Here is a 23871-nt window from a genome sequence, read left to right on the forward strand (position 1 = left end):
GTGAATTTGGAAATTTTAAAGCCATCTTAACAATATATGGCCATAACCCTGAAAAAAAAATCTGGGCAGGCACCAAACTTTTGGTCATTCAACACATTGTATATGATTAATAAACACTAACCTCAAATTCTGCTAGAGCATCAGCTATATTCTTATTTAACTTTTCAAAATGCTCAGTATTCTTCCTCAGTTCTTCTGCAGTCACGATATCTCCCCGCTTTTTGTAGCTTTCTAGTTCTTTATTATAACCTTCAAGAGTTTCCTTAAACTGAGAACACCTAAGATAAAGATAGCTAAGGTAATATGATGTTGTGTTTCATTCCTTTTCAGCCTTCAATTATTTTGTTAATTACAACAGGCACTGTCACATGAAATCGGATTCAATACCAGTGTAAACACAGATGCCAGGGAAAGCTCACTAATCACTTATATCAATACTATGCAGTTCACAGGATTAGAACTCAAGGCTCACTTCCAAACCTCACAATTGATTTACTTTACTTACATTTGCTACCTCTACTACCTGGAGAAAATAGAGTAAAAACAATATAACAAAACTATGTGTACTGCTGTACTAATCAATATAACAACATAAAATTATGGAATATTCTGGACCAATCCTCCATTCCTTTCAGATTTATTTAAGTGTAGGGATACTCAAATCGATCCTTATCAAAAGTATTTTTCAGGATTCTCCATAATACTACAAGCTAGATTTATTCCTTACTTTCTCAGGTTCCCTCTAAGTTTTCTTTCTTTGAAATTATCTCCCTTCTACTCATATTGAGATTTTTCTTTTCTTTAAAAAGACCCAGTGAAAAAAATTACTTAACACCATACCTCTCAAACAATGCCTTCTCCACCTGAATCCTCCTGTCAGTCAACATTTTTTTACTGCTTTCAAATATTTTCTTTATTTCCTCAGGCCAATGGAAGACAGTGCTGTTCAGGTTTATGTCCTCATCTAAAATAAAAAAATAGTCACCTTTAAGAAAATACTTTTTAACCAGTGATTTAATAGAATAGTTATTATGTAATAGAATGGCTACTAACAAGCAAAATAGTTAAACTATGTTTAGAAATAAGCAAAGAAACTGGTGGCTGGATTATCTTTGCTGCAAAGAAATCTTCCCTAAAACAAGTCTGATTGACAGCAAAACTGTGAAATCAAGTTAAGAATGTGAAATTATCTAAACAAGATGTTAGCTAGACACAGACAGTTAGTAAGAACAGGTATTCCATATCAATTCCATTCAACTACACACCAGGAGATCACTCCTAACTAAATGTATATTATACATACATAAAATGAATAAATGTTTAAACCATTAGTCCTCAGTCTGTAAATGCTGAATTATTCACAAATGCTAGAGTATCACAACTACAAGATGAGCACACATCTTCATATTTGTCTGTTTGCTCAGTGCACTTAGGTCATTATAACTCATGTAGGACACATGTTTATAAACCCAGCTACAGAGAAAATGTCATTATGAAATACTGAATTGCAAACACTTTAGTCCAAAATGTAACAGAAAATTGTCCTGGCTTCCATAGGCATACTATTTTTTATCATAAATGAACTCTAATAAACATGATACATCCTTGTTATTTCTATCATTGTCTGATCCAAGGTGTATTCTGCTTAAGTAAACAGTATTGTCTGACACTCAAATAGGCTTGCCTTCATTTAACTGCTCTCCCTTTTTAGGTGCAGCAAATAACAGACTGCATCTGTTACAATTATATTTTTGCTTTGGATAAAAACACAAACTAAAAGTAACTTCTCCAGATGTTATCTTCAGTCTTAGAGAACAGCCTTCATATTAACTAAGAACAGCAAACCATGACAGCAAAACAACTAAAGGCCTGCTCTGATCTAATCCTCAGCTGCAAAGATGCAAGTTCTCACACTTTCTACATGCTGTCACAGGGCCTTTGGCACGTGGCTTTTGGGATGGCTTTTACATGGAGAATTTTTATTTAATGACATAGAGGTGTAACATCATTTGGCCAGATTATAGAATATTGACCTGATAATAACTAAAACAGGTTAAAAAGCTCTGTCTATGCTGTGTGCCATTCCCCCACCATTCCTTGCTGCACTGGTATGTTTTGGCCTCTATTGAATTCTTTTTATTTCCTTTCTATCGGTTTTGGAACTTTCTATTAGCACCCTAGAAGATGCAACATTTAGGCATGCAAAGCAAATTATTTATATATAAATATTCTCATATGGAAATTTTATATTCTGTAGTCAGACATACCAGAGAGATCAGCATAGTCCATGAGGATTTGTAGCCTCTGCACTGCTTTTTCGAGATCCTTTTTCAGTTTAACAACAGTAACTTCACTGGATTTCTTTAAGAATCCTTCATATTCCACTAACTGTTCAGTGCTCTGAGGCACCTCACTCATTCTCTTTGCAATAAAGTTAAAGTCCTCACAAATTCTTCAACAAAAAAGAGAACAGACATATCACTGGGATTGTAAATTAAGAGAGAGGCAAAATCTAGTAAAATTATTTTGTCCTTGAAAAAGAATATTAGATTTCTTTATACATTGAACTTTTTTTCCTCCCTGTGAGTTCTATCCAAGGTTCCCTGTTCAGCCAGGCTGCCCATCTTGCACTTGTCTCGTCAGCACTAAAAACCCCAGCAGATGAGTAAATGTAGGCAGACACCAAGAACCATCCATGCAAACAGGTACCTTTGATTTAACTGTCTGTTTTCCATCACTTCAAATTCAATCAATGTGTCTTTGAGATTCTGGGTCCGATTGCAGAGTTCCTCATTCAGCTGCAGAGCATCCAGACAGAACATGGCCAGAGGAACAGTGATATCCATAGAAGCAATCTCTCCTTTCAGTTTTGTGAAGCTGTCAATCTTCTAAGAACAGAATACAATAAATCTGTTATTTTTCCTGAAAGTCTCTAGCTGAAAAATCTGACACAACAAATAGTTTCCATCCAACAAACTGGACCATTTATTCTAAACAGAAGGAAAACTCATTTTTATCTTTCCAGAGACCTGCTCTTATCCACAGATTCCAGGGCTGAAAGCTTTGCACAGTAATTTGCCATAGTAGGGAACACCCCAAGCTGCCTAGGGAAGCATTTAGCCATATGCTAACTCAGGGATGCAAAGGGAAGAATAGACAGGGCTGACTGAGGACAAGACATTTGAAAGACAAGCAAGCTGCAGATTGACCAAATACTCTGGGCAGCCTTTCTGCTAAGAAAGAACAACAAAACTGACAGAAGAAGGTTGTAAAGAAACCTTCTCCTACTCTTGCACAGCAGCCCTTAAGTAAGGGGCTATGTAAATTGAGCACTCCCTAGTATTCCCAAGGGTAAAATAAGTGATTTGTTCTTGAGGCAGTAAGTTAGGAAGTCATGTGTGATGCTTTAGCAGCTGTATGGACATGCTGCCCTTGTCAGGAACACATTACCTCAGTTAAAGCATCTAAAGAAGGAACTTTTTCCAAAAATTTTGAGACATCTTGCCGTGATTTGTTGTTCAAAAGATTGCTGTACTTCCTGTACACATTTAAATACCTTAAACAAAGAAGACCACAAAAAGAAACATAAGTTTCTAATGCAAAGTTTCTCTATAGAAAGAAATAAATACACTCAAACTATGTATTTAGTCAAATGGACAGTGCTATGAAACTGAGGGTTTGGAAGGGCAATGGAGTTACCAGCCAAAACTTACTTCTTTGGACCAACTATGTTGCTTTCAAAGATCTTTTCAAGTTTGTTGATATACTCTAAAAACAATGACTCATCTGGTTTGACTGTATTAAGAGTGAGATCACGTCTTCGTAATTCTGGAAACAGAAGTTTCTCTACCTGAAGGAAATCATTACAAATACTGTAACAAGACACAGAATAGCAAAAAAAAAAGTATTCTATTACCCATTCACCTACCACATTAAAAAATCTTTATTTGGTAAGGACAGTGCAATGTGAAAATGCTCTGATCCATAATTAACACTTGGTTACTCATATAGTTTGCTTGAGAAAATTATATGAAAATAAATCAAAGCAGTGCCACAATTCTCATCTTTATATTCTATGTCAGTCTTCAGCCACATTCATAACTTTTTATATTCTAGATAGTTTTTATTAATATTGTATTTTGTATGCAGCTATAACTTATCCAGCACCTTTGGGAGCTCCTCAGCACTCTGCAGGATCTTCTGGAAGCAATGACTGATTAAAGCCCAACATTCCTCCAGAGGTGGCTCAAAGACTATATCAGGCTCTTGCACACGGAGTTTGACTATGAGTATCTGAGACAGGAAGAACTGCATCCCTTGATATGGTTCTTTAAAGTCATTTCCACCCTTAGGGAAAAGAAAGAAAAATTTACGGAACAAGGAAGTGAGCTATAGGAATATGCTCCCCAAATATCCTTGCTACACAACAACAATAGGACCGTCTTCCCTGATATTTATACAAAATCTGATGTTTCAAACAAGATTCTATGGCGCTGACTCCTAAATGAATCTATAAAAGCTAGAATTAAGAAACTGGATTTAAGCCTAATTGCCTTTTCTCTTAAGTAACAGAAGCACATCATTATTATGATACAGAACAAAATTTATTTTAAAAAAAGTAAGCGATAATAGCTATCAGAAATAAATTGTAGAATCTAGTTTTAATTGCCTTTAATTGTATGGTCAGTAAGAAGTGCACCACCCCCAAATTACCTTTACAATAATGGAGTCCTAATCCATGACTAGATTCTCAATGTAGGTGGTATAATAAGTAAAAAAAGAATAACAGGCAACAAAACAAAACATATAGAAGAGCCCACCCAAAACAACCCACCAGATGAAACAAAAAAAAAACGTAAAAACCCAACCATTAGCCACACAATCATCATCCAGATGCAAAGCTTAGTGGCAAGGCTTAGTGCAAGGTCTGATAGTAAATTTTATCAAGCGGGTGATTCAATTGATCCTCTGCAATGCAGTATTTAACCCACCATATTTATTCATTTTGTCTTATCAAGGTAGGTCCTGGGTGATCCTATATTTAAAAAACTCATTTCATCAAAGAAGCAACTTTATGGCAGCCAAAACAGTGGTAAGAACTCTCATGCAATTCTGTGCATTACTTGAAATAACATAGGGCACTCACTGGGTATAGACAGGGACACCACACCCATCCTCTGCCAAGGATTACACACAGGACTGTGCACACTTTGTGTGCACAGGTAATTATTTCTGTGCTTTCAGAAAAATACTGTAACTGGTTAAGACCAAGAAAATTAAACTAAAAAAACCAAAACAGAACTAAAATAAATGCACACTCACTCAACACTGAGCTGAAATCTGCTATAAACTCTTATTTGTAACCCTAGACCTGCCAAGTGATCATTCATGCAGTTCTTGACCCTGAAAAAATCCACTGAGTATACACAAGCCTTTGAAGGATACAGCCATTTTTTTATGGAGGCAAGAGCCATTTGGGACATTTTAGCCCTCAAAGAGCACTAGATTTTATGGCTATATGAATTTTCTCCATGTAAGACAGAAAACTATACATACACCTGACAGCACATACCTTGTGGATCATAAAAAATGCAAGAAGATCTTCTAAGGAGTTAATAACCATCTCACGCAATTGTAACGACATCAGAGCTGCCACAGAGCTAAAATAGCTTTCAACTTTTGCAGAGGAATCAGAGTCCCTTTCAGGAGCAAAATGAAGCCACATATGTCTCTGATCAATAAAAATAGATGCACAGGTTGGTATCCACCTACAATGAAATAATACAGAGACATAGTTTTTAAAGGCTTGTTAGTTTTACTTTGCTCCTTGCAACAAAATCTAAACTCAGAAATTTCCCAAAGAATGAGTAAAATCCAAATGGCTAGAAGGGAATTGATAATTAGATATCAAACAGAACTATATCTTCCAGGACTCAGAGGAAACCTGAGTTTTAAAACTAAGGATGCTTGTTATAATGGACCACTATGATTAGTTTAAATTAATAGTAATAGACAAAACAATAGTTAATTATATTGTTTTATTGATTGTGAAACAATATTCAATTATTAGCATTAAATGAGAAACAAGTTTGAAAGATATCTCAGGCAAGAGAATGCAAACACTTTCTATCATGTGTCTCAAATATTCTCTTTCTTAAATTGACTGATTTCCATAATAAAAAAATTTAAAAATATTTTCCATCACCATTTTTACAGATATAGACTCCATTCCTCTCACAGGTAGAAACCTTCTGAATTCCAGTCTCCATTTATTCATAGTTTATTACCATTTATTCTTGCACAAGCCCTCTTGCAGTTCCAAAGGCTCTGACAGTGTCCCAGTGTTTATTCCTCTGAGGGCTATTCCCCCCTTTGTTGTGGCAGCCTTGTGCCTGGGACTGCTGTCATCTCAGTCTAAGATCTGTTTTAAAAACCGGCCTTGCTGTAAGTCAGGCCCTGAGATATTGCATTTATCTACAGCTAGCAGAGCTGGCACTGACTTGTGCTGAAGGATATCCCGAGCTTCCTCGCAGTGCCTTTGAACGATGCCCTTGAACTCCTGGGGCAGCAGCGGCAGGCGCCCACAGAGCACCTCTGCAGTGCGAACAAACCGCAGGCGGCTGTACCTAGGCCAGGGGAACACAGAGGAGACCCTCAGGGAATACTGTCTAAAACATACCATCCATGAAATATAGTCAGGAACGCCTCAAGAGTATTGCAAACACTAAAAATGTAATTTCATTTATAAATATCACTCCATTGCTGTCCAACAAGTGCATTTTTGATTGAGTTTTTCTATCAACAAACATAAGGAGTTTCACAAATTTTAGTTGTACTTGCTGTATTTAAAATGCTTAATTCTTTACTAAAATTGTCTGCTCCTTTTCCTAGATTCATTTGTGTATCCAGTCATTAAAGAACATAATGAAAGAAATGAAACCTATTGCTTCTATTCCATATTATTAAGTAGCTATCCTGACTACTCTATGGGGGAAAAAATGAAATTTCAGCAGCATGGCATACATCACAGTTTATAATATACAAACTTAAACTCCTGAAAGCATTTCTTAAATGCAAAAAAGCTCTCAGAATTACTAATTACCATATTTAACTTCCTAAGATAACACAACTCAATTTTCAAATGTCCCCAGGGCAAATTTCAACTACAAACATTTGAAAGATATTCAGTTTGAAGAGTTAATTTTGTTCATAACAGCAACCAGGATGAGAATTCCAAATCACCATTTACTTGAGCACTGGATCTTAATTTAGGCATAACACCTTTTTAACAAAGGAGATGATCTTTTCACATCACGTAACACATGTTCATTCAGCGATTGCAGGAAACAATCATTTTATGCTGAAATTTTTAGAGGCTAAAAAAAAAATTATTTAGAAAACAGACATATTTTGCCACTTTCTACCAGGATTCTCTGTAAAGAAGTCAGCAGATGCACTCCAACCAAATAATGAAATAAAAACATGCTACATTTCATTAAGGTCCTATGAACAATCCATCTTACTGAGAAAGCCAGAGCTCTTGCAAAGTGGGCATCATTGCATTCACGATGAACAGATTGCTTTCATTCCAACTTTTCATTTCTTTGTAAGAGCTGTGCCATGGGACTGGTGCACAGACAACTCTCCGGGGAAAAGGGCGTGGAGTGCTTTGAATAGACAGTCTCTTCCTCTCAGCTGGATCCAACAAGATATAATCAACTAGAACAAATCATATATACCATGTTTAGACTGCATATATAGCCAAAACCTACATTCAAAACCACTGTATCTTCATAGTTCAGGAAGAAGTAGAATTCTGCACATTTAAAACTAACATAGTCATATAGTTATTTGTATGCTTTTAGCATAAATTACAGCACAATAACCAAATTACAAATTTTACTCTAAAATTATTAAAGGGGACAATAAAAGAGAATTGGTCTTGATTCTAAAAATAGAAGACAGGAGAAACAATTTTTCATTCCATCTCTCCACCTGATGGGATGTAAGGTTTCATAAATAAATATTTGTTGAAATTGTGGAATGCTGTATAGCATGATCACAGTTTATTTTCTCTCAGAGATCTACTGTAGTTCTACTGACCCCAAAGGAATTCTCCACTGAATGCTAAGAATAGAAGGAGATTTGCTTTCAAAGTGCAATAAATGTCTACATAGCTGGAACTGCTCAGAGATTGTGAGTCTTACCAATGGCTTTCATGAGGCTGATACGATAGTCTTTCCTAATCTCTTCTTTTAAACGTGCCAGGGGTTTCTCCAGCTCTGGGCCAGGGAGAATGTGAGCTGGAATATGTTTTAAAATTTTATTCACCACTTCCTTATCCTGAGGTGCCAGCATGTCTTCTCGCACTCCATTGTATATGTAGTGACAGTACCGCTAAAAAATGTTTAAAAGATTATGCTTATTTTATGAATTTTGTGACAGATAATTCATTACTATGAAGTATTTTTAGCTTTTCTATCACCTGAGCCTTTTCTGTAATTGAAAGGTGTTTGAATATAATGGATTTGGGTATCTATCTATGTTCCTTTTAAAGCACTGACATCTTGTGTTGATGCAAGCACACAGATCACTAGAACTCAGTTCAGCATACTAAATTACTGATCAAAAAAGTACTAGAGAACAACATGAGAGGTTAAGAATTTGGGAACATTCTTAACTTGCAAACCCTTTATAACAAAAATCAGAGTAGCTACAAACAAATGAAAAAGGAGTTGACAATACTTAACAGGAGTTTGCTATACTGAGTATTTACATCTCCTAATCCTCATGTACTGCCTGCTTTTCTCAGCTACCTTTTAGTAAACAGTTTCTGGATATCTTGCAGATGATTACTGCTGCTACTTTTACCTTAAAAAGAAATTACATAAATACCTCTAAATCATCATTTGAAGGTAGCTTTTCTCTCTTACTTATCTCCTTCTCATGTAAATCCATGAGAGCAAATTGTTCTTCTGGGGTCAGTGGCTGGTTGGTTGTATAATTTATGACATGCACTTCTGGTGTATGAGCAGGTACGCTCAGTGAAATGCGACTCACAGTCTTTAACAAAGTACTTTTGAAAAAAAGAACACAAGTTTAGTGAATAAAGAAGCAGTAATGTTTAAGGACAGATGATAAGGATTATACAAATTACTTGTGCTACACTGAGGACAAGTATGACCTATGGAAGTATTTCAATTATTCAATAAAAGAACTCTCATTAAAATTGCATAATACAATATACTACTCTAACATAAAGGATGCAAGCATGAAAACCTTACAACTGCCCAGTATCACTCAGACAGGCAGCATCTTATGAGCAGTTCTATCAGAGTCAAACCTACTAGGACAGTTATTTAGGTTGCCTAAGTTCACCATGTATTTTCATGTGATTGTCTTACTAAAATCTTGTGACTCAAAAGCCAGTCTTGATGAGCATACATTTTTGTAGGGCCTTAACTTCTCATGCTTGGATGCCTAACACAGCATTCAGTAAAAAGAAATATTAAATCACAAATCAAACCAGATTTACTGTAATAATCTGTATCTTTATAACACTACAGTACGTCACCTGTCAGAACTCCATCGCCGCTTTTTCCTTGCAGCTTTAAATTCCAGTTAAGAAAAATCACATACTTTTTCAAATAAGATATTTCAAATTGGTGAAAAACAGAGCTAAGATAATTAATCACATAATGAAATAAGAAAAAAATACAATGTTACAGAGAAGCACTGCATGTGATTATTTGGAGGGATGTACCTAACTAGTAAATGTGAAACATTCCTTGAAGTTATGCATGTATTGGCAAATTTGTCTATACTGACTCTGAGGTGATAAGCTTGTAAGTGTTCATTAGGGATAAGTGATGTTTTCCAGGGATGATGCTTTAGCAGATAAAGAATTAGAGATAACAACGTATAGAACAAGCCAGCCTAAACTTATAAACACATTCAAATATGGATACTCAGTGAAGGCTGTGATATCTCTACCATTGAAAAGGACTTCATTTTTTTAATATTTTTCAATTTTAAATCCTGTGCAGTAGGAGTGTAGTTATTAGCTATGGAGTCACTAGGGTTTCTGTAGTGATGCTGTTCTTTGAATGGAGCTGCCAAAGTCCACGATGACTCCTGCATCAAAGGAGGATAGCGGGTTTTCTGAAGGACAAGCTGAAACCGGAAAAACAAAAGCAGAAGTTTTATAAAGCACAGTAATTTAAAAAGCCTTCTTAGGGCTGGAACAGGATTAAACATCAATTAGTATAAAAAGCAAATACACAGGTCAGACATGCATTTGACCACCAATCTATTTTTAGATCACTATGCTCTCCACATGAGTAAAGATCATTTTACAGAACACTTCAGTTGTACTCAGGCTTTTTTTTTTTGCATAATCAAGGTATTTTTTATAAATAAGAGAAGACAGTTTATTATCTAGTTCTTTCTACTCCCTCAGATCTCTATCTTGCTTCTTTTCTTCTTGTTATATTTGCTTAGATTTAGAAAATTCCCATTCCTTAGGCCTTTGTTAACTACCTATCTACTTTGAACACTCAGTCCTTGTAATAGTTGAAGAATAGTACAAGTTAACAAATTCAGCTCTTGCATTTCCTTCACATCACAGTAAGGATTTGTAATAGACTTCTTTTGTCTGTTCATTCCATGTTTTCTGAGGTGACTTATTGATGGACTTTTCATCAGTCCTGATGTCTGACCTTTAGCAAGATAGCTCACAGGCACAGGAGATGCATATCTCTAAATATACAGAAAAAACCTCCAAGGCCATCAAGTTCAACCTTTGACCCAGTACCACCATGCCCACTAAAGCCCATTGCAAGGAATGGGAATTTGCCAGCACATGGAATGTGTGCACACCCTGTCAGCAGGGCAGAGAGCACTCACCTCATTCAAGCCTGAAGGTTCATCTGACACAGAAGCAGCTGTGCGCAGGACTGGTAATTTCACTGACTGTTTTGGACGACTCATATTGCACGTGGAATTGTTTTGTGACTAGAGAGAAATGAAAAGCAACTTCAAAGATTAATGAAGAAGGAACGGAGTCCTTCAGTTTTCATCGAAAATTACATATTGCAACATTTCAAAGTTTAAGGAAACAGCCATTCTTTGTGTTGGGTTCCTCATGAAAACATGTTTTTTGAAATCATTTTATAAAACTTCTAAACACCACTAAATGCCAGTTTAAAAAAAAAATCTTATTTTTATATCCCTGAAAACTACTTAAAATTAGTTAAATACTTTAAATTATACTAAAAACTCCACATGGAGTTTGTAACAGTATAAACTCTGGACATTAGCATATTAAATCCTACCAGACTGCCAAATTGACAGTGAAACAGTCCAAGTTGTGTGAACTGTATTACTGGGGAGGGGAAAAAAACCCTCTAGATTTTTTTAATGTCTTCAAGGAACCAATTATAGAAGAAGCTATTACCAGGATGCTGCTGGAAGAACAAATTGCTCACAAGTACTCTTCAAAGTGTTGTATTACAAATGGCAGGATATCTGATATGTTTTAGGATTATGTTTCACCTCTTCAAGGTGACAATAGAGATGGCCTCCAGGATGCCATAAAAAGTGCTGTCTGGATATCTTCACAAAATTATTAAACCTCACAGTGTTTTAAGGTGCTTTTGAATGGCAACCTTCCTTAGTATAGGCCAAAGTCTCACCCATAGTCTGTTCTGAATTTCCTAAATCAGACTTGTTTAGGAGATTCACAGAGAATAATTTCCTGAATACATAGTGACAAGATGAGAAAAAGGAGGTGGAAGCGTGCTGTATCTGAACACCAGTGAGTTAAATCACCACGGAAGAGGAAGTTATTACCCAATACAATTATGTTTGAATAAGATATAATTTTTTTTACATAATTTTAACACACTTTCAGCACATGGTTATTGCTTTCTGATGTATCACTGAAAAACAAGGCTGCTGGAACCTAGTTTTCTAGCAAAATTGTGCCCTCCTCAATATCAAAGCAGAGCCCATTTAGAAATAAAATTTGAGAAAGGACTGATTTGATTTACCTTCTTGGTATTCCTCAGCATGCCTGCACACACACAGAAATAAAGACATTATCACTGCCAGACATAACTCATTAAAGAGAGCATGAATTCTTTTTGATTAATGACTAAAGGATTGGGCCTCAGGGTACTTTAAAAATGAATAAATTATACAGTTCATTAGGATATCCATTCATTCATTCTTAAAGGTCCAAGAGTCATTAAAAAAGCCATGGTTCATCCTAAAACAACTCCTGACTTATATGGCAAGTAACCTTTCAAACACCTAATATTTGAACAAAGAAGTCCTTCATAAAAAATATGTTATAAAGGATTAAGTCCAAAGAATATTTAACAAGAACATGTGTCTTTTAATAAGCGTTCTTCCAATGTCAAACCACTAACCACCAGTAATGGCCAATTGCATCTGAAGTTTTGACAAAGTTATTGATCTTTCACAGTCACAGCAGAAGGAACTTACCCTCAGGAGAGTTGGGCTCTGTGCTGGCTTTATTTTGCTTTGGCTTTTCCGTTTGTTTAGAATTTTTTTGTCCTCTCCCTCAGTGTGAACATCCTTGTTGCTACACGCACTGGAAAAGAATGAGAGACTCATTTCAGGTACTACAAAGGTGTCAATCAGCTTCTATCCCAGTTGCCAGGAAGAAGAAAAATCAGCTCTCACATTCCTTGTTTACAACAATAAGCTCTCTTTTCCTCAAACCTCCATGCTCTTTCTTTCACCATTCCTCTCAGGCTCACTTTTCATCTTAATCTTTCTAACTCCCCCCAGATGTCCTTCAAGCAAGACTTTCTTAAACCCTGCCCTTTTCACTTTCTCCAACACCAGTTTCCTCCTTGCTGCCTGTTCTCTTCTAATGTCCCAGAACCCTGGGCCCCCCAGCTGTGTTTTACAGCAGAACCACACATTAATTGCCAAGAAAAATAAGCCCATGTCAAAAGGAATGGGAAAAGAGAAAGACACCCTGCCTGCCTCAGTTATCTACAGGATGCACAGGTGGGCAGGGTAAGGGCAGGTACTACCTGCAGCTGCCCTCATCACCAGTCCCTCTGCCTGTCACAGCTTGGTGAGCTGCTCTGACACTCTGCCTTTCAGTCCTCAGCTTGGTTGCCCCAGTTACAGCATAGCTGGTGCTTGGAGACAGAATTCCCTCCTCCCCCAGCAGAGAGGAAACAGCCCCTTTCAGTGTTGTGCCAAGCTGTGGTCAGGGAGATTCAGTTGTGGAACCAATGAGGAACTGTACAGGCCCCTTTTACCTCTGAAAGGGATGAATAGATGTAGTCCTGAGATATTCTAACTTTTGCAAGAAAGCACTGCACAGAGCTCCCAGAGGAGTAAAGGCTCTATAAACCAAATTTTCTTAAGAAAAATTGGAAAAAAATATTCAAGAGTCAAAATCCAAACATCTCTACCACTTTTTCACCATTCAGAACCAAACTCCCTGAAGATCTGAACACAGCAGGTGGGATAGTCTCAATTCCTCTAAGCCTGTATGTACTTGCCTCCCTCTCACAGTCATCATTACATCCTAAGAGTCTTCCATCACTTTCTTCCACAAATGGGAATTGCAACCATCCAACATGAAATGTAGCATAGTCTCACTCTTAATAGCTACCCTCAAGAGGGCCTTGTACATCTTCTGCCAACACGAGTTCAATTTTAAACCTTTTCCCATCATCTTCGCTATTTTTCATGCCATTTTCTATGAGCTGTGAGAATGGCTGATATCCCTGAGTTAACAGCACAGTTTTCCTTATGTCTTGCCTTTATACCACCCACAAGTGGAACATTGTTGTTGGCCACTGTTCTTTAAACATGGGTCAGCAGTGCAGGGTACAAAATCAGCCCTGCTGGTGCTGGTAATTGCTTGGCTAATGTGTGCTGTAACTCTCCAAATATTCCAGTGCTGGTTTGCAACATGAGTATTTTCCTGCTAATTGGAGCTGACACTGGCATGAGGACAAGCTCAATTAAGCAGCAGTTAAGAGTAACTATTTTTCCTCTGTGCACATCAACTCGGATGCTCATATATGCATGTCCTTCTAAGCTGAATAACTTATCTCTGCTGCTTGAAAAACATTAAAACCAGTTGTTTTGGATAGAGGAAGACTATATATACATCTTTAGCAGAAGAGATAATTATGCATAGCAAGAAAATAATTTACTAAGAAGTATGAGACTATCTTCAAAACTGCAGCTATGGCATGCTTGAAAACAGCCAGAAATTTAAAATCTCCAGTATACTTTAAACTGAGCTCCATTAAACTTCATAGTGCCATTATCACTGAGTTATGTCCCACTGCAGTTCTGCCAGCTAGTTTTCCCTATGTTCCTTTTTTAAAAAAGTATACAAACCAACAAATTTATTATTATATACCCTAGAGTACTGGGAATGTCAATCCATTGTGCACTTTAATAATATGAGAGACTAACACATTAAGAATTCAAGGTAAATACATTTGCCCTGACCATCCTCTTCTTGCAGGTATCTTGTGCTAGGCTTTTAGACCCCACAGTCCAAATGTGTAAATATGCAAATCCTATTCCCTCTGTCTACACAAATCCTGGTATCTGCAGAGATCACTGAAATCAGTACCTCAAAGACACAGAGCTCCAACAGTTTGATAAGTCTAACCCCCATACTTCATAAAACCTCTTTTTGCATTAATTTCCAAATGAAACATGTGATTTATTTTGTTGCCTTTAAAAATAATCATGAAACCGTTAACATTCAGTTTTGTAATACTCTTATATGTGGCACCAATTAAATTATTAAAGCAGGCACGAGAAACATTAATATTAAACTCATTTCTGATTGCAAGTTACAGCATGGAAAAATCAGTGTAGCAGAAGGGCTGGGAATTCGCTGAAGCCTCAGGCTTGCCTGTTCACACCATCACGATGGCTCTGGAGAACAGCCCGGCCGAACACCGTGCGGCACCGAGCCGAGCCCCGCTGCCGAGAGCAGTCCCAGCCAAACGCCGACACTGCAGCCGCACTGCTTTCGCTGAAAACCCGGCTGAATTCTTAACGCAATTACTCCTCACACGGCACATCTCCCCGAACAGGTTTGCCACGTGGGCACCAAAACACCCGGAGGCGGCAGGACAGGGTGGGAACGTGTGGGAGCAGCCCCCGGGCCGGGGCAGGCGCTGCAGCCGGGTGAGGCGGGTGAGGCGCTCCGCAGCGGCTGCTCCAGCTCCTCACGGCGCCGCTGAACACTCCCAGCTCCCTCCAGCCTGGGGACCGTGCCATTGCAGACACCCACGGAGCGACTGCTGCCACCGGGGCCGAGCGAGCCTCTGCACACCTCCACAGCGGCACGGACACCGCAGATACCCTCATTTTCCGCCCTCCATTCCTAAAACCTCTAGGACGGACACTCATGAGGGTGTCCGGACTGAGCGGCTGAGGTAGCGCGGGGGTGAAGGGCAGGACAGCAAGGGGGGGCGCGACAGGACGCCCGAGGGGCATCAGCCACCGCCACCAAGCACCAGCGGCCTTTGCAGCCGGGCCCGGGCGCCGCACGCCCACGGCCGCGCTGCGCCGCCTCAGGCGGGCCCGGCCCGGCCCCCGCGGGGAGGAGCAGCGGCGGCGGCGCTCCCCCAGCCCGGCAGGCCCGGCAGCCGGCGGCGAGCGGCCGAGCGGGGCCGCGGCCCGGCGGGCGGCAGCCGCAGGTGAGGGGGACATCGCCGGGGCCGGCGCCGCCCGCTCCGCCAGCCCGAGCTCCGGCACCGCCCGGCTCGGCGGGAGGGCCGCGGCCCGGCAGCGCCGAGGGAGCAGGGCCATGTCCTCCCTTACCTCCGGGGGACACACGCCGGGGACCCGCTGTCCGCCCGGGGCGCTGGTTCGTGGGGTGGCTGAGCGGTGACTGGGGGTGACTGCTGTGCCTGCCGCGGTGCCCGGTGCAGGCCGCGGGCGTAGCGGAGGTAACGCCCGGGCTCGGGCGCGCCCCGCGGGCAGCTCCTGCCCGGCGCTGCCGCAGCCGGGGCTCGGCGCTGTGTGTGACAGGGCCGAGTGCCCAGGAGGGCCCCTGTGTGTGCGGGGACACGGCAGGGACACCGGCGCCCTGGCTGAGCGGGATGGCAAACAGGAAAATGCATCCTCTAACCTGCCCCTTGTATGGGTCCCCCTGCAACAACAGCTGGAAATTTTCAGGGAGATTACTGAGCTGAGGTTTCCCTGAAAGTGCTACAATTCAATGTTCAGAGCATCTGGAAGCATTTTGCCATAATACACTGAGTTTTGAAGCTGTGTGGGGTATGCTCTTGTTGCTGAGCACAAGGACACTCACAGAAATAAGTGTCATTAGTGTGTTACTGGTTTCCAGAGCCCCTAGCAACAAATTGTCCATGCAGGTGGTTAGAAGTGATCTTTTACTGGTAAGTGAATACCCTGACAGGTAAGCATGGGGTTAACGTTATAAAGCAAGAAGGTAAGAGTCACCTGTATCTTGCTACTTGGCTTTGGGAGTTTCAGAAGAGCTTGCAGGGACAAGCCCTCTGCATTACATGTGCTTTTGTGAAAGTGATGTTTTAGACTGTGGATCATTTTAGCTGAAACCTGCATTCTCTCTTTATACAGAGGAAATATTGTGTTTTCAAAAAGCATCTGTATGAGACCGTTACTAATTGTACGTTAATTTTAAGGGAAGTTGCATGGCAGAGTGAGAACTGGCTGTTCAGAAGAGGTCGTGGCTGAGGATTAACAACATGTCTAAAGAAATGCAGGAACTACAGAAGCAATGGCACTCCATGGTGCAGACCATCCACAGCAACGCAAATGTGGGTCTGGATTGCAATTTTATATGTTTATAAAGCTATTCCTTTTGTCACCATCAGAATATCACACCCTGATTTATTTAAATGCACTCCCTATTTTTTAAGTGAACACTGTGAGGCCTGTGGGAAGGCCTGTCCTCCCACACCTTCAGTCAAGAAGGAAGGAAGCCTGTTCTGTATTTTTGTGTTCTACTGGCATAACCCTTTGAGATAGTAGAGTGGCATTTTAGTGAAATGGTAGCACTGCTATAAAGATAACTAAAACTACAATGGGTGTTTCCTCAAGGGAAGGGAAAGTTTACAGTAAAATTCTAGTGTATAGCTATGACTCCTTCTGTAAAAAGATTTTTTACCAGTAATATTGTTAAATACTTAACAGCTTTCTGATACAGACATGCCTGCACTGTATTTAGATTCAATAAATGAGCAGGTTGCAGATATTACTAAGCCATGGATAAAAGAAAAATTGAGCATTTTTAAATATTGCAGGTTTTTGAAATTAACAAAGAGAGGTCTCTAGTTAAAATAATGGTTGCCAAGACCTCAGTGAAAGCTACAGCTAGACTGATTTATTTTTTATTTGTTTTCAGATTGGTGGCTTTTTGTGGGCTTGTTGCTTTTAATAATTTGTGCAAGAATAGAACTGGGAAATCCAAGAAAAACTTGTCTGTTGTTGGTAGGATTATATTTGCCCTGAAGTTTTCTAAATTGGTGGCAAGAGCCCTTGCTTTTGAAACTGAAGCAAGAGGTGTTCCCTGATCCAGCTGCAGACTGACAAAAGATCTGTCCTACCTGTGGTTCAGTACAGTAGGATTGAACTGTGAAAGATAACTGTGACAAGAGATTTAAAAAAAACCTAAACCTTTTTTCTTTCATCTGCAGGTTGTTGCCTTTATGAATTCTCGTGTTGGCCAATATTTAGATGACCATCCTTTTGTTGCCTTATCACTCCTGATGTTTATTGCGGTGTCAGCTATTCCTGTTGGATTTTTCCTGGTTTTTGTTGTTACAACAGCTGTAATGGCCTGTATTGGTGTGATAGTCATGGAAGGTACTGTATGCATGCATGGATGTACTTACCTATTCCCTTTTAAGGCATGGTATCTTTTACCTTTTTAATTTTTCCTTCTGGAGGCCTGAGTCCTAGCAATTGAGGATTTCTGTGGGTAGTCCTCAGGTCTCAGCAGCAGTAAAACTCTTAATACAAGAATAGTAATCTAATTAAGTGTAGTGTATACAGGGGAAATCCTATTTTCCTTTCTAATCTCAGCCAGCAGGATATGCCTAAACCAGTTATCTTGAGCATGCATATCTTTTATGGAGGCTAGCCAGATGAGTGAGGAAGATGGCTCCCCAAATTGTTTGAAATTCAGGTTATAGCAGAAAGTCAGCTCTTCTATTTGTACATGGACTTAAGTAACAGAGTGGTGTTTTTTTAGGTGTTGTCATAGCCATAGGGGGCATAGCCCTCCTGTGTGTGCTCTGTGGCCTGGGAGCCCTGTCCCTGGGAGTTTCTGGAGTGCTGAGTGTTTCCTACATTGCACTTTCAACTCTGGTCAACTACTGGTGTGCATCAAGGTGAGTAGGGATGTCTTGATCCATGGATTTTAAACTCTGCAACGGTGCTATTGCTTTTATTGGTCCATGTTTTTCCTAAATGAGCCACTGTTGCTTGGTTTACCAATGTTTCTTGAATGCTTTGAATCTTGGGCTACCCTCATGGCTTAAAATGCAGCATACAGCTGTTTGGTCATTGATAGGTATTCTAATGAGCATTAGTTCATGCTTTTTCCTTTTTGGGACAGAGGAAACACAAATGGTCTTTAAGTGTGCTAACACAACATGACACCAGGCAGTAAAATACATCTTTATCTCTCTCTAGTATGTGGCTTTAAACATCATTAAAACCTACTGCCAAGTAGAATTTTGTGTAAGAGAGGAGCCTTTTGCAGTTTTTCCTTCATGATGACCCAGCTATCTCTCTTTACCTGCATTTGTAGAGTAAGGGAACAAAATTCAGTGTAGATTTGGGATAGGCAGAGGAGTACTTAAAAAGGACAGTATGGTCAAAATAAAAATAACAGGTTTTGTAGGATACTGCACTGTGTAAGTTTCCAGTTGTGCCTGTCAGGATTTGGGCTCGGTTGCCTGTTTCAGTCAGCATTGCCTCAGCCAGGCAGCTGAGAGCAGGAAGCAGCAGCAGGCTGTGCTGGAGTGCCCCTCAACTACCTGCCAGGGAAAGAACCTCAGTAATCACTCTGCCCTAGGGAAGAGCAAGAAGAATCATCACAGTTGCTCTCTTCTAGGCTTCCTCAGTTTGCTCCTTCAGCACAGCTGTGTTTGCAGAACTCTTGAGGACAGAAAGCTGCCTGAGATGGCAGCAGAGTGACAAAACCATGGTGCAAAGCCCAACTTCAGGGCATGCTGTCACAGCCACAGCACTGCCCACCAGTTCCAGAAGACTTCTATTTTCCATAGCATATGCAAATGCTCAATCCTACACACCAGCCCTGTTGAGCTACAGCTTTGATGATAAAACAGATATTATCATTTTTGCATTCCTCTGTCTTTTGAGAGAAGCTTAGCCCAGCAGCAGATATAAACCTGTCTGGGACAGCTCACATTGCTCAGCTTTTCTGAGCAAAAAGTTAAAAGATAATCTTAAGAACAGACACTAAAACCATTCTTTTCTCATGTACACAGAGGTCAGATAAGGAAGCAAGATGTTAATGGAAGTTTACCACAGAAGCAGCCTGGCTTGGACCTTTCTGCCAATACTGGAAAGAGTGAATAAGAAGGTTTCTCCCCATTTCATAGGCACTTAGCTGTACAATCCCAGCCTTTGCTATGTAATTGTTTACTCATTAAGCATTCAATCATTGTGTACTTCTGGAAACTGAGAAAAATGAATACACATCTTACACTGGCACTGTAAAAGGGATCTTAAGAATAACCAAGAAGCAGCAGTGCAGTGGTAAGAGTATGTGCATGATGGAATGTTCCACACTTTGGTAAAGGGATGTAGTAATGGTACTGTTAAGTCAATGGCAAGTAGGTGGACAGAAAGGGGAGGGAGATATTTGATTTCTCAGATACTGAAGTTCTGAATGTACTCTTTAGTACATAGCAGTGGTCATTTTGATACAGAAGTATCACAGTTCAGAACAGTAGAAACACATTTTGAATGTGGAAAAGTGTTTGTAAGCCTTAACAACCTTAGTTAAAATACTATCAGTACACCAGGCCAATGCTTTATGTTCATTATAAAGGGAAAACTGGGTTTGTCTTATGTCATGGTCTAAGCTTTTTTCCTCCCTTTAGATGTTGTGTTATTCCGAAGGGATGTTTTACTTATTCTCATTGCCTCATCATATCAGGGGTATGCTTAGGTCTTGTTTAGGTATTTAAATTGCCTGGTTTGCTTCTCAGTTGTAACTTTGTGTATGTTATTTAAACTTTTTTCATTTTTGCAAATGTTATTATATTTTTAAGCATAAAGTAACTATTTTAGTTTAATAAAGTGCTGTTTGTTTAACCAGATTGTCTTATTAGTCTATTTTATGCTACACTACAAACAAATTTTTCACATCTTGTTTTAGGAAGGCTACATTTGGAGCTGAGATTTTCTCCTCGAATAAAGTATTTTATATGAACAACATTGCTGAGCCACAAACTGCAGATTACTCCCCTTCTCATGTCTGTAAAGGAAATGCAGATGTCTAAGGTCTAATTTAGTTCCATTTAGTTTTGCATGAACAAACCTCTGCTGCTTGACTAAAACATGGGCACAGAGCCTACCTGAGCTGTAGTGTGCTTCACACAGTAGTGGTGGTAATAGTTTCAGCTCGTAAGCTAAGCTGGCCCCACACTTCAGCTGTAGAGTGAAATAATCCCCAGAAGATTTCCAGAAGCCCTTTCTTTTAATGGCACATTAATTCAGCAAACAGTACAGAGCCACAGAACCAGCCTGCCCTCAGGCAAGGCTGCCTGCAAGAGCTTTCCAGGAGGCACCTCCAAAGACAGAGCAATAAAGCCCTTACACCTGCCTGAAGTTACAACACCCAAAATGTTTACAGCACAGCTCATACATGAATGCACAGCTAAATCCTTTCCCCTCATTTTCCTTTATGCTCTCATCTTCTGAAGGGAAGAGGTATTACTTAATAAAATCAGCAGACACTAAAATAAGTTAATCTAGTCCCACTCAGAGTCTGACCCAACATGAACCATTTTCCTCTGCATTTTAAATGCATTTTTCATTATATAATTCATTCTGTCATCAGCACTTAGCAGGAACTAAAGCTGTGAATGCTCAGTTACCTGCAGCTAAACTTGGAACAGTTCTGCTCCTGCTGCCCTGACCTCTGCATGCTTCTCAGCCTGTTATTTCAAGGCTTCTCACTGTGTCCTTGCACCAAGAGCTGCTTTTTCTGCAGTGCCATCGCCACAGTAAGGCTTTCAAATGAGAGATGCTGAATAAAAAACTAGGTCAGCATAGAGTAGGTGTTTTACTGGAGACAGTAAGGCATACCTTAGAAGAAGGGCAGAGGTTGTTTTCTTCTTTGAATTATTAAAGACTGCAGTAGAGATAAGGAGTCCTTAGCAAGTCAGGCTGGGGAGATCATGCCAAGTCCCCTTTTTCTCAGTTGCTCTCAGCTTTCTGCAGAGCACCACCAACCCCACAAGAATCTGGCAGGAGACTCCCACCCCATGGCCCCATTCCCAACCAGCTCCTCAGCCTACTCAGCTCTCAAATCTGGTTCACTGCCCCTTACTTTGGGCATACACACATGCCTTAAGAGGCACCCACTCTGGTGGCCTTACAGCCTGGGGGACCCCAAATATCCCACATCTAAGGAGATTTGGAGCAGCCAGCTGTGGTATGGCTCCTGAAGCAGCTGCTTGAGCTCAGGCTGCATGGTCAATGCTGGCTCCACCTGCAGCAGGTTCCCTGAGTCATTTTTCTGCCTTCTGCTGCAGCACCATCATCCCCACCTCACCCTGTATCAGAAGAGAGGGACCTCTGCCTGAATGCAGGAAAGGAATCTTCTTTGCTTGTAAGATGAGCTTAAACTTTCCAGATAACACACTTGAACAGGGAGCAGAGGGGCAACAGCACACAGAGAAAGAGGGAAGGAATGCACGTAGCTGAGCTCTAGGGTAAATCATGTACAAAATAAGGAACACAATCCTGTGTTTTCCTTGATTCAAATACCCTGAGAGAAGTATAGTTAACCCTCCCAGAAACCAGGGACAGATCTCCTCTCACATAGGGGCAGAAACCAGGCAAAACCAGGCAAGAACTACCTTCTCTTTGACCTAGATGGCTGTCACAATGTGCAAGCTTTTTGTCTCACCTCCTAAGGTAGTAAAGAGTACAAAACACAGAAATTAAAGAGCAAAAGTAAAGCTTTCACTGCTTCCCATACTGAAAGTACCCAAGTTATTTTAAATACCTTCATTAGTACAAGTCTGCAGATTCATATATGTAAGATATGCAAGAAATATTTTAGCTTATTGGGATTTTAACTAGCATGTTTACATGTCACTGTAACATTATTTAGTAAACTCTAACCATCCATCTTCTAGCAAAGGTTCAAACTCCAATAACAAACAAGGAAACGTCTCTACCTGTGCACACAAAGATCTTTTCCCTACAGTTCGGAACAAGAAGAGAGGGAGTATTACGATCCGCCCTATTTGGGTCAGAAGAGTTAAACAGCCCATACAGTTAAGTACAACATACAGGTAAGTACATAAGCCCTCTTCATCAAGGAGCACTCACCTGGCTTTTGCAGAAATACTTCATATTCCAGCCAAGTGCTAAGTCAACAAGCCTTTAGTATAGCAGGTTTTTTGCTGGACAGTAACTTAAGTAATCCTTTCAACCCTAGCTTCTATCAGGCCAATGACAGTAACTGACTTGTAATTAAGTGGCTCCAATGTGAGATTCATAGACTCATTGTGTTTATATTATTATAATTTTTATTAAATACTAGCATATACAAACCATGGTCTCTGCTCCATACTCTTTGCATGCAATACAGATTAATACTTAGAAAACGCAGCCTGAAGTCTATTGCATTAATAACAGCTCACTAAAAATGCCTAAGTGAAGGAGGGGCTGTGGCAGACAAGACCACATCCTGTGCTGTTTATGCAAAGTGTCAGGGTCTGGCCACTGACTTAATCTGAAACCCTGCACACTTGGAGCTGGACTTGTGATGATCACTCTCCCTGCTCACACAAAGTTGCCACACAATGTTTAACCTAAGGCTGTTACACTCCTACTACAGCAAAGCACTTTCACTCTGTCACATGCAATTATATTTCATGCCTCATTTCCTTGACTATGCAAGGCAACATGTACAAAATACAAAATAAGAACTGCATGAAAAACTGCCTCACCTCAGGTGGGCAGCATTACAGCTACAGACAGTGCTGGCAGTATTGCAGACAAGACAGCTTTAGCTGTACTCACATTTTTCCTCCCCCAGTTTGAGACCCCAAATTACACACCCCTGCTGCCCTTATTAAGTAGCCAATGGAACTTCCAGCCATCAGAAGACCAGCTCTGGCAGATGGAAGTCTGTTCCACTTCAGTTCTTCTGGTGTCCTTCTAGGCTGCTGTATGCAGAAAAGGGGGCTTGACCATATATCTCCTTCAAAGGCCTTTTGTAATGATCTGATTCCCATAAGGACAAAGGAGTTTGGTTTTTTTAAAATAGTAAAATCTTAACAAAAATTCTGTGTGTTGCTAAATAATTTCAATAAAGCCAGGTTTTAGTTTCCAGATACAGTGCAGGGCTCGTGTTTACAAGAACAGCTAGAGGAGCTACTCATCCTGAAGACACTGGCACAACACGAAATTTTAAAAACCCAATTAAATGGAATCACAATTGTGAACAATGATAGGCAATTCAAGAAAGGAAACTAGCTGCAAAGTCCAACAGGAATTTAACATAGCAGTGGTCTGTTTCAGAATAAAGATGCTCAGGAAATTAAGTATTATTGCCATTATTGAGGACAAATCTACAATAAGGAG

General features: G+C 40.0%; 2 protein-coding genes across 4 annotated transcripts in view; one reads left to right on the plus strand and one right to left on the minus strand.

The window, feature by feature from the left end:
* The window catches only part of DNAH3 (dynein axonemal heavy chain 3), a 62075-nt gene extending 45909 nt beyond the window's left edge, over positions 1-16166 (minus strand). Inside the window, exons 1-17 of one of the 2 annotated variants that reach the window (XM_064390022.1) lie at positions 15847-16166; positions 12508-12616; positions 10906-11013; positions 9969-10173; positions 9575-9608; positions 8896-9076; positions 8208-8397; positions 7524-7719; positions 6501-6626; positions 5573-5768; positions 4168-4347; positions 3714-3850; positions 3451-3556; positions 2710-2888; positions 2268-2452; positions 841-964; positions 122-278 (exon numbers count right to left, since the gene is read on the minus strand). In XM_064390022.1, the coding sequence (XP_064246092.1) occupies positions 122-278; positions 841-964; positions 2268-2452; positions 2710-2888; positions 3451-3556; positions 3714-3850; positions 4168-4347; positions 5573-5768; positions 6501-6626; positions 7524-7719; positions 8208-8397; positions 8896-9076; positions 9575-9608; positions 9969-10173; positions 10906-11013; positions 12508-12616; positions 15847-16148 (2715 nt within the window). In that variant the 5' untranslated portion in view covers positions 16149-16166. Of the gene's footprint in view, positions 1-121; positions 279-840; positions 965-2267; positions 2453-2709; positions 2889-3450; positions 3557-3713; positions 3851-4167; positions 4348-5572; positions 5769-6500; positions 6627-7523; positions 7720-8207; positions 8398-8895; positions 9077-9574; positions 9609-9968; positions 10174-10905; positions 11014-12507; positions 12617-13067; positions 13237-15846 lie in introns of those variants that run through there. The other variant, XM_064390023.1, reaches the window with a different exon arrangement.
* LDAF1 (lipid droplet assembly factor 1) lies at positions 15193-20364 on the plus strand. 2 transcript variants are annotated; one of them, XM_064390031.1, is made up of 5 exons: positions 15193-15458; positions 16695-16829; positions 17709-17877; positions 18266-18404; positions 19530-20364. In XM_064390031.1, exons 2-5 carry the CDS (start codon positions 16758-16760, stop codon positions 19618-19620), a joined length of 471 nt encoding a protein of 156 aa, XP_064246101.1. In that variant the 5' UTR covers positions 15193-15458; positions 16695-16757; the 3' UTR covers positions 19621-20364. The 2 variants fall into 2 exon arrangements, with proteins under 2 accessions (XP_064246101.1, XP_064246100.1); XM_064390030.1 differs by lacking the exon at positions 15193-15458 and adding an exon at positions 15582-15722.
* The last annotated feature ends 3507 nt before the right edge of the window (positions 20365-23871 follow it).

Source organism: Passer domesticus, chromosome 15 (assembly GCF_036417665.1).
Source record: "Passer domesticus isolate bPasDom1 chromosome 15, bPasDom1.hap1, whole genome shotgun sequence".
NCBI lineage: Eukaryota > Metazoa > Chordata > Aves > Passeriformes > Passeridae > Passer > Passer domesticus.

What these genes read in the sequence shown, in the direction of transcription:
- LDAF1 (XM_064390031.1), top strand. Translation starts at nt 16,758, where the DNA reads ATGTCTAAAGAAATGCAGGAACTACAGAAGCAATGGCACTCCATGGTG. An exon ending in CCATCCACAGCAACGCAAAT is followed by an intron (nt 16,830 to 17,708) that starts GTGGGTCTGGAT and finishes TTTCATCTGCAG; the next exon opens with GTTGTTGCCTTTATGAATTC. An exon ending in TGGTGTGATAGTCATGGAAG is followed by an intron (nt 17,878 to 18,265) that starts GTACTGTATGCA and finishes GTGTTTTTTTAG; the next exon opens with GTGTTGTCATAGCCATAGGG.